The 14,976-nt window shown below is 31.6% G+C and overlaps 1 protein-coding gene across 5 annotated transcripts in view; it reads right to left on the minus strand.

Annotated features, from left to right (window-relative positions):
• LOC143252923 (kinesin heavy chain-like) overlaps positions 1-14,976 on the minus strand; it is a 101,537-nt gene that overhangs the window by 74,304 nt on the left and 12,257 nt on the right. For all 5 annotated transcript variants that reach the window (XR_013029242.1, XM_076505797.1, XM_076505796.1 and 2 more), the window contains exons 6-7: positions 6,129-6,184; positions 5,148-5,235 (exon numbers count right to left, since the gene is read on the minus strand). Coding sequence is in view for 4 of the 5 variants with exons in the window: in XM_076505797.1 (XP_076361912.1) it covers positions 5,148-5,235; positions 6,129-6,184 (144 nt within the window). In the remaining variant the exon portion in view is untranslated. The remainder of the gene's footprint in view (positions 1-5,147; positions 5,236-6,128; positions 6,185-14,976) is intronic.

The raw sequence follows: 14,976 nt of genomic DNA on the forward strand, positions 1-14,976 counted from the left end.
ATACAGTTTCAAATGTTGCAGTTTTGTCTCAAGCATCTTAGGTTTAAAAAATTTTGTCAAAGCACTCTGAAGGATTTCCACTAAACAGTTTAACAGACTCAAAAATTAAATCATTTCAGTTATGAACACAAATTTGAGTTTGGAGAATTATACCACTATATGCAAGTACCTGGAACATTCAGAATTATGTTAGTATTAGGAGTACCAATATATTCAATTACAAAGTAACTCTGATAAATCTGCTCCATAAGTTAATTAACCCTCTCAACACGTGCTTGGTTTATATGACCAACTTTGTAAGCATTTGTTATTGTTATAGTTTATATACCACTAGCTTTTAATATATAAACCCTTTCATAACAGGCTTAGTATAACACACACAAGTTCATATACATATTTTCACACTAAGTATTTACACTATAACTTTTCATAGAGCACATGTATCTTCATAAAATTTGGTAGCAGACATTTAATAAAGATTACAAGTTTTTATGTAGACAAATTCAGATTTGAATTATTTGTACTAAAGATTTGTTTGTAAAAATAGAGTATTTCATTACTTCATTAGTGTGAGTACAAATTGATTTCATGTTATGATTTAAAAAAAATTCTTTGTCCCAAAAATTTTCAATAATATTTTTGTAATTTCTATAACCTCCAAAATACATTTAAGCATGTTTGTATAAATAAACATTTATATTTTAAAATATTTTCTATACCCTAACTATGTGGGGTTTATCAAATGATAGAACTTTTAACCATCATAAAAAATTAGGAAATAAATATATGCATTTTTTTCATGCTAGAATGACTAAATATTATAACACAAAAATACAAAAGTTTAGTCAAAGTAGCTTAAATCTCATAACATTATATATCTATTATATTTCATTATACTGACTTTCCAGTAATGCCTAGCTAACACTACATAACTTGCACTGATGCAGTGCACTCATGTTACTGAATCTAATAAAATAAAACTGACTTTTAGTCTTTACAAAGTGACTCTGTCTTGGCTGTGTCTTAGTGGACTAGTACATTGTAATATACAATTACATTTCAATTATTAAACATTATATATTAAACTATGTAACAAAATTTTTACTTTTTCTTGTTCTTGAGTAGAAAGTGTTATTTCCCAATTGCATATGCCTAAAGTAAATGGAAAGGACCTATTTTTCACTTCAAACTTTGCTTTTGTGACATAATCCAGATTACAATTTCAGAAACGCAGCTGGTTAGAGAAACCCATACTACCCCAACCAAAGAGACCTCAAAGATTTGATCAGAGATCTTGGTCTAACAAAGTCGAATGCTGAGCTTTTGACATTGAGGCTCAAGAAGTGGGATTTGTTAGATGAAAGTGTGCAAGTCGCAAGTCAAAGGAAGTGTCACTGACATTTTTCAATCTTTATCACTCGTCAAGATGGGCTCTGCTTCTGTCACAATGTATCCAGTCTGTGCGAGGCAACTGGAATTGCCTGTAACCCAAAGGAGTGGTGCCTCTTTATTGACAGCTCATCCAGAAGCTTCAAAGCTGTGCTGCTCCATAATAGAAATAAGTATCCATCTCTTCCCCTGGCTCATTCAGTGCACCTCAAAGAGGAATACAACAGTGTCAAGACCTTGCTCAAAGCCTTGAAGTATGATGAGTGTGGCTGGGAGGTTATTGGAGACTTGAAAATGGTAGCATTCCTGATGAGTTTCCAAGGAGGCTTTACCAAGTTTCCCTGTTATCTTTGCCTTTGGGACAGTAGGGATACTGCAGTGCGCTACAACTGGAAGCACTGGCCATTCGGACCGAGTTCTCTGTGAAAAGACACAGTATCAAATGTAAGTGAACAGTGGACCTCCAGAAGGTGTTGTTCTCACCATTTCACATAAAATTGGGTCTTATGAAACAGTTTGTCACAGCTCTTTATAAGGAGTCTGCAGCCTTCGAGTACCTTCGAGACTTCTTCCCTAAGCTGTCTGAGGAAAAGGTCAAAGCTGGTGTTTTCATTGTACTACAAATAAAGAAGATCCTGGAGTGCACAGAATTCCCCAAGAAGCTCACTAGGAAGGAAGATAAAGCTTGAGGCAGCTTTGTCACAGTGGTTTGGGACTTCTTAGGCAATTACAAGACTGAAAATTAAATGGAACTGGTTGAAGCTCTGGTGAAGAAATACAGAAAAATGAACTGCAGGATGTTCCTGAAAGTCCATATGCTTGATGCTCATCTTGATAAATTCAAGAACAGGGAAGCATACTCAGAGGAGTAAAGCAAGCACTTCGACCAAGATATACCGAACTTTGAATGTCGCTACCAAGGAGTGTGTGATGAAAACATGATGGGAGACTATATTTGGGGGCTGATACGTGAAAGTGATTTACATTACATTCACAAATCTCAAAAAACTACTCATTTTAAACATTGTTGTATAAATTTAGTATAAATGCATGTAAATCTTGATTCATATGTTATTTTATTAAAACCTTATGTAAATGAAAATGTGCATATTTGCCCATTTTTACATGGAAAATAGGTTAATTTCTAAATTTCATTACCCAGGTCACAAAAGCAAAGTTCAAAGGGAATAATGGCCATTTTCTGTACTTTTACAACATAAGCAATTAAAAATAACACATACTATCCAAAAACAAAATTTGTGTTGTAAAGTGTTATTACTATTTATAAACTATTTATAAATTATTATTTATATTTATTTACAACTCTGATTGCAGAAAGTAGAACTATTCATAACTACAATAATAAGCTGTTTTCTTGAACCATTTGCTGAGGTTTTTACTGATCTCTAATTTTATTAATGTTCATAATATGGTAGACATTCTCTGAACTGAAAAACTAACAACTCATATGTATTTTATAAATTATGTAAATTAAGATTAAAAAAAACTGAAATTTTAATACAGCTAATTTCTGTTGTAAATAGGTTTTGGCAAGAATTTCAACACTCATTATATTTGGAAGCTGGTTTGAACATGTGTGAACTGAAGATAAACAATATTCAACTAAATACACGTACACAATCATTACACATAAAAATGTTTACCTGATCGTGTGTAAAAATATCAAAACTTTTTTCATTTATAGTTTACTATACATTACAATCTCACATTTATGAATTTCTTTTGCATTCTTTACTGTGAATTGAGAGATAAGTAGTCTCATACCAAAAGTGTTTTCACCCAATTTCAAATCAATATGTAAAACCTGACATGTAACTGCCATAACAACAGGGGCCTCATCTAACAAATAAAGTCCAGAAAGAAACATTTATCAATTTTTCTTTGTTGGAACTCCATATAAAAAATAAGTAATAGTTTATACTAAAAGCCCAGCTGACCTCACAAAAACTAGTTACATTCAAAACAGATTAAAAGTCAGAAAAGTCACAATATAACACCTTTTTTTTTCCAAAAATAAAACAGTTACTCATTAATGAAATAACTGCAGAATATTAAAAGCATTTGTAAACGATTTTTCTAATATATGTTTTTAACATTCTTTATACTGTATAATATAAACTAACATCAATTTAAGTATTATGAGGTTGAATTTGCACTTGGAGAAAAACAATAACAATTATTCATAACATAAATGATTTATAATATAAATTTAAAAAATTATTTATTTAAAATACATACACACTCACAACAACAAATGGAAATCAGAATGTCAATAAAGCCTTTATATCTCACATACAAGACATATCAAATATCTTTGCTGGAATGTTTCTTTGTGAGAGAATTTTTTTTCTCCCACTTTAATTTCTGAAAATCAAAGACTCACAAAAATTTATTGAAACACAGATCCAAAGAAACCTTCCAGAAAACTATGTATATTTCAATAATTTATTTTTCTTTGCTCTTTTATCCTCAATGACAGTTTGGTTCTTGTAAAACCATGCTCCTCGTTTTTCTTGAGCCTATTATTTCTGACAACAGTGCCTGTAAGTAGAACCAATCCACTTTAGGGAGCATTTTCTTAATCCAAAAATTATCCTCTCCATTGATTTATTCAATTCTTATGTTGAGATATGTCCAAAAATGAAATAAATTTTTTTCTCCAGCTGTATGAAATCGACCCCTGTATTTGGTAATAGTACATATGTGTAGTTTTAAAGTGTTATCCACTGAAGTACAAAATAAATCTTTAACTGACAGTTAGCCTCTAAAGAAGTCATTCCCTTATCTTTCAGTAGGCACTTGACTTAAATAATACCATCATACCCTACATCGGCATCTGGAGAAGCTAATAAGTGTCCTTTCTCTATGTCCACAAGTAGGTTACATTCCTGTAGTTTCTAGTGTTGTTAGAATAATTAAACAGAGCATTCTTCACTGCCTTTAGCATAATCAATTACAGCTGTAAGTCATCACTGCCTTCTTGAATCCATAGAGTTGCTGTACTGACCTTGTGTTTTCATTCAATTTCAATTTGTTTAGTTTTTTTCAAAATTATTTTTTGTTTTAGGAACTCTCAGTCTGGAATATCAAATTTTTCTGACTCAGCTCATAATCTTTCTTTCACTTTTGAACCACCAATAGCAGTTTTTTGACCCTCCAGCAAAGCTTATTTTGCCTTAGGAGATAAGAGTCTTTTGCAAGCCATTATCCTTTGAGTTTGAATGCTAGTTGTATATTTTTGTGCATCCAGCATTAGAAGCTAATGCACTTCATTTCATTTTTAAAGTTGCCATAATATCCCATGTATAACATTCTAGAGTCTATACATACTCTCAAAATGAAAGCTACTTCCCTCCAAAGCAACATAACAGTTTGTGTGCAATATTAAGAGAGTTATTTTTTAAACATAATTCTAATTTATCTTAATCTAGACCTTTCAAAGGGATAAGATGTATCAGAATTTCAGTAGTTATTGCTTAAATCCCTTGGTGGGGGGGATAAAATATGGTTAAGATTTTAGAAAAATCAATCACAATTTATGATAACATCATAATATAGCACTAATTTCATTTACAAAATTAGTTTTCAATTCTGTGGCACACAAGTTATAAAATATAGAGAATAACAGTATTAAAATGACTTGCTAGCTATGCTATTCAAATATAAAAAAAAAGACTAGAAAATCCCTTCCTACTATTATATAATTCATTTCACTCTACAGAACAAAAAAAACTCACTTGTGACAGCTATATGTCTGTTAGATTTCCCCTCATCAATCACTTCCATTACTTCTTCAGGGCTGGTTACAAACCTTTCTGTTGCTCCCTGATTTTAACAAAAGTAGCATTCAGAAATAAACATACATGCTGATAATGTTCCAAACATTAATGAATATTTTATTACATTAATGATCATCAGTTTCCTTAAAAGGATCAAAATTATATAATTTGAAATAAATCATTTATTGTCTTGAATGTTTGAAAATACATCTGTGTATCTAATAAACAAAAGTTTTGTTGTTTTTTCTTACAGGAACAAATATGAGAAACTTTCTAGTACAAATTTTCCACTATACTTTTATAACATAATTTTTAAACATTTTATGTTAAACCAAATTTTCTGTTGCAATAAATGTTTACAACTCATGAGTCACTGATGAAAAATGTGTCAAATGAAAGCAAAAACAAAAATTTAATATACTCAAACTTACAATCTAACTAAAACCCCTATATTTTAGATAGCAAAGATTTCAAGTCAGAAAAATACTATGTTAAATATTCAAAAAGTAACAATCCATACAAAGTCAACTACAAGAGATTTATAATCTTAACTTCCACAAAAGAACTAGAAGCATATTAAAATGATATTGAATATTAATGCCTTATTTATCAAGGGTGATAACAAGTGTATTAAACATGATTTGGTTTCTATGCATTTATATCTATAACTATTTATTAAAAAGATATAGACTGAAAACAACCATAATACTTAACAAATACTGAGAATCCTATCAATAAAAAAATTGAAGACATTTTCCAGAGCTTATGATAAATGAACTTGATAAGTCAAAGTTATTTTCTTTTTCAGTATGGATTCTTCAGACACATTTATTATCAACACAAAACTTAAAATTTATCTTTTGGAATTGAATATATCTACTAAATCTATTATATCTACTAAATACATTGTAATATTAAAAAGAAAATAATTTATCTTACCTTAACATAAGGGACTCTGTTTTTGTCTTCATGAACTGATAAGTTAGTTTTTGTAACTATAAAAATAATATATTGATATTTTAGTTTACAAAAATGAAATAAAAACAGCGACAGAGTAAACTTTATTTCACACTGGTATAATTTTAACTGATTTTGGATTATAAAAATGAAGCAGGAAGCTATAATTCTTAAAGAACAAAGTAACACTGTACTTGACACTTACAACTGGTAATGTGGAACCATAAATAGTACTCTATTTTTTACCTTTGTTCACAGTACTAAAGGATCTACATGAACATGAAAGCATATAACTGTAATTAATCTGTACAGTTTAATATACAAAATGTTAACTAAACCCATAGCACCACCACCATTTTTAAACCCCCTTCTGTGCATGTTACTGAGTTACATTCAAAATTTAAATAAACCACTTATATATGAGTGTATTTTAGATATTACTATTATCAAGTATGTTATAATTTAAAGTTTTATTCCTTTATTTTAAAAAGAAACATTTAAAACAGAAATTAAAACTCCAGTTATTGCTATCACATGATCTGCTCATAGTTACAAGTTTAAACTTTACAAGCTATCATACATGACTGGGAGAAACTATTACAGACCATTAGCATAGAAGGTCAAATTAAAGTTACACCTGTCCTTCATTAGCACCTGAAAATTTCTAAGAATTTCTCAATGAGGTTTTTACATTCTAATATTTCTAGGCTGAGGTTAGGTAACCCACTTGCAAAGTCAGAGTTGTATTGCCAAGAGATACTTTGAAGTTGAATGACATGACCAATAGAAAGAGCAGCTTTCACACAATTCAATTATAACCTTAAGAAACCTCTACTAGCATATGAATTTGTAGCATGAGATAGAAAAGAAACTAAGTTCATTGTTCTCTTAACGTGTATACAGAGCTTGTCGAGTGTTTCTCACCTTATATGTATTGGTTTAGTAAAAGGTTAGATTGCATTCAGATTTTACATTTATACTTTGTTTAGTTTAGTATTACTTGTGCTTATATATGCATAATTTGAAAGTTGTATGATGTGGTTTAACTTGTGCAAATGTCTAAGCAAGATGGCATCATACACATTTACAAGTTTTAGTAAAAGAACTTGTGGATAACCTTTGCCATATAATTATAAAACATTATGGAATCAGGTTTACATATCTGCATTAAAAATAAAAGAAAAAACTGGAAAAAATAAACTATATGTGAAAAGATATAAACATGAAATTGCACACGAGAAAAACAAGATTGAAAAGTATTTATGAAAATTTAAAAGCTATGAAAATATTTCAATTTTTTAAATTTAAAAATTTTATTAAATTGTATGTTGTTGATAATATTGAGAGTTAATAATGTAATAGAGAATATTAAATATAAAATATAAACATTTCCTTTAAAAATATCTGATATTCATTAAGGAGATTCTACAGATTATGCAAATGAAATGTGAAAATTATTATGTAATAAATAGTATTTTAATATTCAAAATGAAAATCACATTGTACATAAATATTCAGAGTCTAAGTGCAACTAACTGTATTACATAAAAAAAGGTAGAGAAAATTAAGTATATCATTCTTCTAAACTGCATAATCTTGGAATTATTCAAGACAAATTTAAAAGTATTCATCAACTACTTTCATATTTATAAAGAATTTTCATGAGAGTTTCATACCTATTTACAATGTAAGTAGGTCAAGTACTGGAGTTAAATGTGACCTTAAAACACTTTTCAATTAACGACGTGAAGACAAATTTGTGTACTAACTTATGTAGCTAATTATTTAAAATCCTGAATTATCCTTCTGTTAACTATGCAAAAGTTATCATTCTCTTAAGTCAAAAATGTATTTACATTAAAACCTCTTCACACACCACAGCTATAACTCATCCACTGTGGCTTCTTTTCCTTTGCCCATCTAACTTGCTCCAGTCAGTTTTTTTACTCTCCACTTAACTGCCCTTGGTAATATCTATCTCCTGTCATTACAACAATGCGCCCTCTATCTAGGTACTACATCTAAGCATGTCCTTCAGATAAATGTCACTTTTTGAAACTTAACTAATCTGCAGTCTCAAACATTGGTTCTTAGGGAGGGAATGGCAAGAAGTGTGGAAATACCTACTTATCTACACTGACATAACAGATAGAATCCAGTGATAAGACTGAGAAGCCATTATCCATGCGGAATGTATCTGCAGAAGTTATGGCTGTCCCTATAGAAGATTATAACCGTAGTGAAGGAGCTCCATTACATCTAAAATAGGTATGTTCTTTACACAGAACTTGAATCTTGTACTGCAGGTGAAATTTTATGTGATCTCTCTTAACCACTGGCAGGTCTGCAACCAAGTTGCCAAGATTACACTGCTCTGGATTGCAGTTACAGGACCAAGGCCCCTAAATCCCACACTAATGGTCAGGGTATTTGGACTACAATACACACACACATATATATTTATGGGTGGATTCCTATCTGTAGCTACAAATTAATGCATTTTGAGTCAGTGGAATCATGACAAAAAAGTAAGCAACACTAAAGTGGGCACACCCTCTCTTCAATCTGAAGAAGTCTGGAATATGACAATCAAACTCTAAATGATGGGATCTTGCAGGACACACTCATCAAGTCTGCTAGAATTATGTATATTCATCCTCTCTCCACAACCACATAGGCAAAGCAAATTCCTCTTATTCCCAGAATAGTGTTGAGGAGGTACAATAAACTGTGCTCAACCAAAAACCTAATAGGGGATCACTTTGTGTTCAAACTTATGAGGAGACATTGGACCCTCTTGCATGGGCAATGCATTGAATCAATATTAGTCAAAAAAAAGGACCACACTCAAAACAACCAGATAGCCAAGCATCAAATCTGAACCAGTAAGATAAGCAGGTTCCCACATAGGCTGATACCACTCCTAATGACCTCTGGGGAAAAAACAAAACAAAAAACATCAGCAATCTTGTGTTGGAGTGTCTCAACTTTACCACCACTCCAATAACTAGAAACTAGGAGAGGTGAGGACTCCCTAGCTTCACTAGTAGAAACTGGAGGAAGTAATGAGCTTTGGGAAGCCCTGAGAATCAATGCTCTGGAAATAGTGGAATAGGTGAACCATGTTCCCTGAAGTTTCAAAAGCAAATCAACTCTGATTTATGTAATCCAACAATCAGCAGGGATGAGCAGGATCCTCTGTCCTATTTTACTCATGGTACTCCAGAATAGGCAGTCCAGCAGAGTACAGTAATACTACTTGGTCTACCTCAAGGCAGTCTTATGGAATGCCTTACTTCTACAATGCCTACTGCAACCTAAATAATGTATATTGTGTTAATAATAGCTAGTATGGATTTGATTTAATAAAAGTGCACCTGACTGGGCACCAACTCTCACAACAGAATGGAATCCTATGACAAAGTGGTAAAGGATGCTGAAAAATGAAAAAAAAAAAAAGATGAGATTCATAAAGAAAATACCAGCCTATCTGTATAACTTAGTGGACATGTAGGTAGTTAAAAACCCTCAGGGAAAGATACTGCTAGATCATGCAAATAATGTGAGATAAAAGGTCCATATACAAGCCTGCATAATGTCCTCCTGTCAGCAATTCAACTGGGCCATTAAGAATATAGAAATGCAATGAAACTGATGAGATGTGACTTGCAGAGATCTCCTCCACCAAAGAATGACCAGAATGAACATTATGGGTTAATTTTTATACCCCCCCATAAAGATAAGTGGGGATAAATCCTGGGAAACTGACAAGACATAAAGAGTAAAAAAACTGTTATCTAGCACCTCTGAAAGTTTTAGTGCAGGTATCTCAAAGCCCTCAATGGATATATCTAAATGTAACCAAGAAGTCCACCTTAGCCAGGGTAATTGTGGGAGAGATACAACCCTTGTTAAAAAGCCAGGTCAAAAACCAAGCTATGGATGGCACATCTGAATGAAGTAAGTTCAACCTCTCCCAATATACCATTATTGATGTATGTGCCATTTCTGTTGATAAATGTCCATTGTGGGATGGCACAGAGACTGAGACAAGCACAAAACAATCTTAGAAGTTAAATCCCAATGCAGTGCATGGGACCACATGACCATCATGCATAAACCCTGAGCTCAGGGATGGATGGAAGATGTCAGATCATTGTTCTCTCAACAGAGACAGCCAGAGAGGAAATGGAAGAGGTGTACACTACTGAAATTACCAAGGGGAAACTAGGGTTTAGTAATCCAATCTTGTGTTACCAACAGAATGTAACAACAGGTTGAACAAATCATTTCTAGAACTTTGGGTAACAGACTAATAGTTAGGTAGACATACATGTGAAATACAATCCAGTCCTAACTGAATGAATGTATTGCCAATACCCAAGAGTGAGGTTCTTGTGACAAAAATGCTGATAGTTGAGTGCACCAAAGACTAGCAAATGCATTGATCATTGGTATCAATGCCCCTTGATGAAGCATCGATTCTGTCAGGAGAATCCAGGTGGTTGACGACAATTGATCTGCTGCCAAATCTGTTATCCCCAAAAGATGGCAAGCTGAAAAGATGATTTGATTGGAGTGGGCTCAATATAGAAGATCCAAATTTCCAAAACTGAAAGACCTGGTCCGATTGCCCCTTGTGAGTGCCCCTCAATAATTCCAGATCTTGAGCTGTTGTTTCCTGATCATCATGAAATTCTAAAACACTAATGTGAAGGGAATCATTGTTGTCTATCCACAGGCCCTGGATTTCCTGACACTGAAATATATGCCCCATTTCTGAATAAGAGAATCACTGATCACTGAATTAGTCCAACCTAACTACCACTCAAGATCAAAGATGATCTTGAATAAGGAGACTGGAGAATTCAGTGGATCACTGTTCATTATACATTGGTCATGTAGAGACCACCAAAGAGATCTCATGTGTGCTCAAAACCAAGGGAATGAGAGATCTGACTGATGCCCATATCCCCAACAGAGAAAGAACCACTAATGCAGTGGAAGAAAGAGACATAAGTAACATTCAAACTGTCTGTTTCGTACCATGGAGACAGATGGAATTTGGCTGAATCTAACTGAGATACATGTTGAAAAAAAAAATACCCAGATGGACAGTATAGTGTTGGAGTAAAAGGAGATGTCTTGGCCTTAGTTGCTTCAGAAAGCAGTGCCTGGATTGATGTCCTGCCAACTGATAAGATGTTGCCAGCAGTAGCCAGACATCCAGGAAATTATGTGTTCACTAGCCAAGGAAATAAGGGTGATGAGAAAAAGTTTGTATGATTTGGCAGAACACATTTGAAGTTAATGATAATCTGAAGGGCACAGTCCTGAACTGCAGCACCAGACCCAAAATGCAGACAGTGGCAGGATGACTCAGGGGTACTGAGCTTGGTCATCCATAGTCCTTGCAAAAAGCACCAAAACAAAGTGAGGAATGACCCAATCATGACCTTTGGAGGATCTAGGAATTAAATGAAAAAGATTGATGATTGGATGCCAAATGTCCATTTTCCTCACTGCAACAAACAAACAATAAAATTTAGGAAGAAATGAAATAAAAATCTCTTCTGCTCCCTTGACCAAACATCTCCAACAACCTTGGAACCAAAATTCAAAATCCAAGTATCTGCAGAAACAGAAACACTACAGGATGAAAAATAATGGTCATACTACAGGAAAACAAAATAGTAAACACTTTGTAGAGAAAAAGTGACAATTTCATTTGAAGGAGGTGCTCATACGAAACAGTAAGATAAGAAGACAAACTAATGTAAATGAAGAGTGTCATGAGACATACTGTCAATGTGTGTTTAAAAAAACATTTGTTTTGATATTATATTGTTGAAATTATTATACAACTTTACAGAATCTTCTAACAAATTTATCCAGCTGATGCAGTTATAACTGAAAAACTTTAATACTATTCTCTACAATTCCTTGAAATGAACTAAATATATTAATAAACATTCCAATATTTTTATGCAATAGTTTGAACAGCAAAAGTGCTTTCATAATTGACATTCGTAACAACTATTATACTACCATTATATTACAATAATACTTCAGTTTTAAAGCATCAACCATGAATATTTAAACAATATTTATCATAACTTACTTGTTTATTATTAATTTACACTTTTTAACAATAAAAAGTTTAAAAAATGAGCTTTACACTCCAGATAACATTAGAAAAAGCATGTACAACTGGACCTGATGAAGTTATGACAAAATGTTGACAGAATTAAAACAAAATTATTTATTATCAAAAAACTTTCCAACTTTATTGCCAAAATATCTAAATCCTTTCAGTTTGCAACACAAATGTTGAAAAATAAAAAAATTAAATTATAATGTTGCTTATTATTAATAAAGTACATGCAAAAATCACCAATCACTGAATGCAGCCAAATCTATAATTTCAGCTCAGTTTACATTTACTATTTAAAAGTACATTACAGACCCTGTACATCTAGAACACTTCATTAGTATATCCATTACAATAATAACAGATTCAAGGTAAATTCTGTGTCATGGGTTAATCACTTGTAGATGTAACTTAAAGCAGATGTCAGCAAAGCCATCTTGTATTTTCTATTGAGTATAGCATGAAAGATTAAGAGATTAGTAAAGCAACTATTAATATTATAAATATCATATTCAGTAGAAAATCCAATGGTCTGGTCATCTGTTGCTGCAAGACTTATATAGCTCAAGTAGCAAACATTCAGCTGAAAGCCTAGTTTTTGAAAGCTGTATGATAGCTTTCAATATAAGACTAATTGTTGAACAATGAGGTTTGTAAGAAAATAAAATTATTTAGAATGAAAAAATTAAGAAACCCACTAACTTATATTCAATTATAGTATTATTTTTCCTCTACTTACATTTCTCATCTATTACCCATTCTGTTTTTATCCTACTTACTAAAACATTTAAGTAACAATAAGACTGTTGTTTCATTAAGGTTGTCGTCCCATTACTTCAAACAAAAATGTATGCTGTTAAAAATTTTCTTTAATCACTGTTAAATACTTGTACAAAATGATAAAAACAAATAAATTAATATAGGACAGTAAAAGAGCAAAAATAAATACTTAGATATGTATAGGTCCAGAAGAAAAAAAAAAAGAGTGTATATGCATACATGTAAGGATTTATACATATTTATTTAAAACCAGAGGAAGCGTATACACATCAAAACTAGCTAAATATCAAATTAATTCAAAACATTTCTATCAGAGAGGACATAGAAATATTAAAATGAAAAACAAAACCATTTTAAACCTTCAACCCTTTAAACAATGTGCTGTGTCAAGATTTGATAAGTAGCTTAAGAAGCATAATGCAATAACTGTTGCACAATGTAAGATCATAAGACTGTGTAAACACACTAAAACAAATTTACTATAATGTAGAGCACTAGAAAAAATATACAGTAACAGTAAAGAAAAATTGTATAAACAAGAAATAATACAGAAATGCTATCCCTCTGTTGTTTGAAAATAAACTGCAACAAAGTGTAATTGGGTTTGATAGTTTATACTGTTACTGGTTGTAATCCAACCAATCGAAAAGTGATAAATGAACATAGAGCTTATAAAAATACAGATAGTTATATTATTCACAGTAAATATTAATATAAATCTAATTAGAATTTCCAGAAACAGAATACCTCATATCTCAGTGTGCAAAAATCAGTTCTGGGTGAAAAAATGCAGCAATTCTCCATATCTAAGTAAAAGCTGTATACAAGACTGAAGAGGATACATAAAGCTGGTACTATTAAGACAAGATGTGGTCAAAGCATATACAAACTAAAACTCTCCAAAAGTAATGTTGAGTAACCTAAGGTATATTCTTTATAAACTTATACTGACATGTGAGGGCAAAACACATTTCGAATGAAATGTTTATCTCAATTTACTTAATTTTTATATTTGTATTGTTTGGCTGCTTTTGTGTGTGTGTTGCCACTGTCCTTAAGCTTTCTGATTTGATAAAATATGTGCTATGAAGACCATTTCACTCTTCACAATCCATTAGCAGGTATAATACAATTTTCAAATAAAAGAAACACGATAGGTAGAGGACATTTTAAAATGTAAATGGTCAATATATAAGCTGTGTACAATAAAAACCACTACATAACATAGTTATTTAGTATGCTGTTATGCAAAACCCACTTAACTCTTGACCTGAAAGCCTCTTTTTTGTACATATACTACAGTAAGCTTAATGATGTCAAGCACTAAGTCACTTTATTAAAAAAAAATGTTGAAATAGAAAATTGTCTAAGGCTAACATAAGTCTAGTATTCATCTCACTCTGATTTAAAAAATAAAACTCATCTATGTCCTTTTACCAATTTATATATGTTTTCAAAACATATTCCATAACATTTACCTCTCCTTACAAATCAAATATGGTTCTTGCATTCATAATTGTCCCAAGTTATAAATCTTATGAGCTCTTATAAATAGAAAATTAACTGTTAACATAATTACTTCAGCAAAATAAACAAACACAGTGAGAAAACTCCTTAACTTAACCCTTTTGCAATGTACTCAATATATAATACATGGTATATATACATATATTTGTAATCATTAAGTATTTATACTATAACTTTTAGTACAACACATGTATCTTCAAACAATTTGTCATATTTTTGGTAAACAATAAGTCTTTTTATCTATTGTATACAAAAAGTCAGAGTTTTTAATGAAGTATTTTTACTAAATGTGTAATGATGAAGAATTGAAAAAAAAAACAATATAGGAAAGTTACCACATTAAACTACAGAAATAAACTGTAGTGAAAAATA

Source organism: Tachypleus tridentatus, chromosome 6 (genome assembly GCF_004210375.1).
Source record: "Tachypleus tridentatus isolate NWPU-2018 chromosome 6, ASM421037v1, whole genome shotgun sequence".
Classification (NCBI taxonomy): domain Eukaryota; kingdom Metazoa; phylum Arthropoda; class Merostomata; order Xiphosura; family Limulidae; genus Tachypleus; species Tachypleus tridentatus.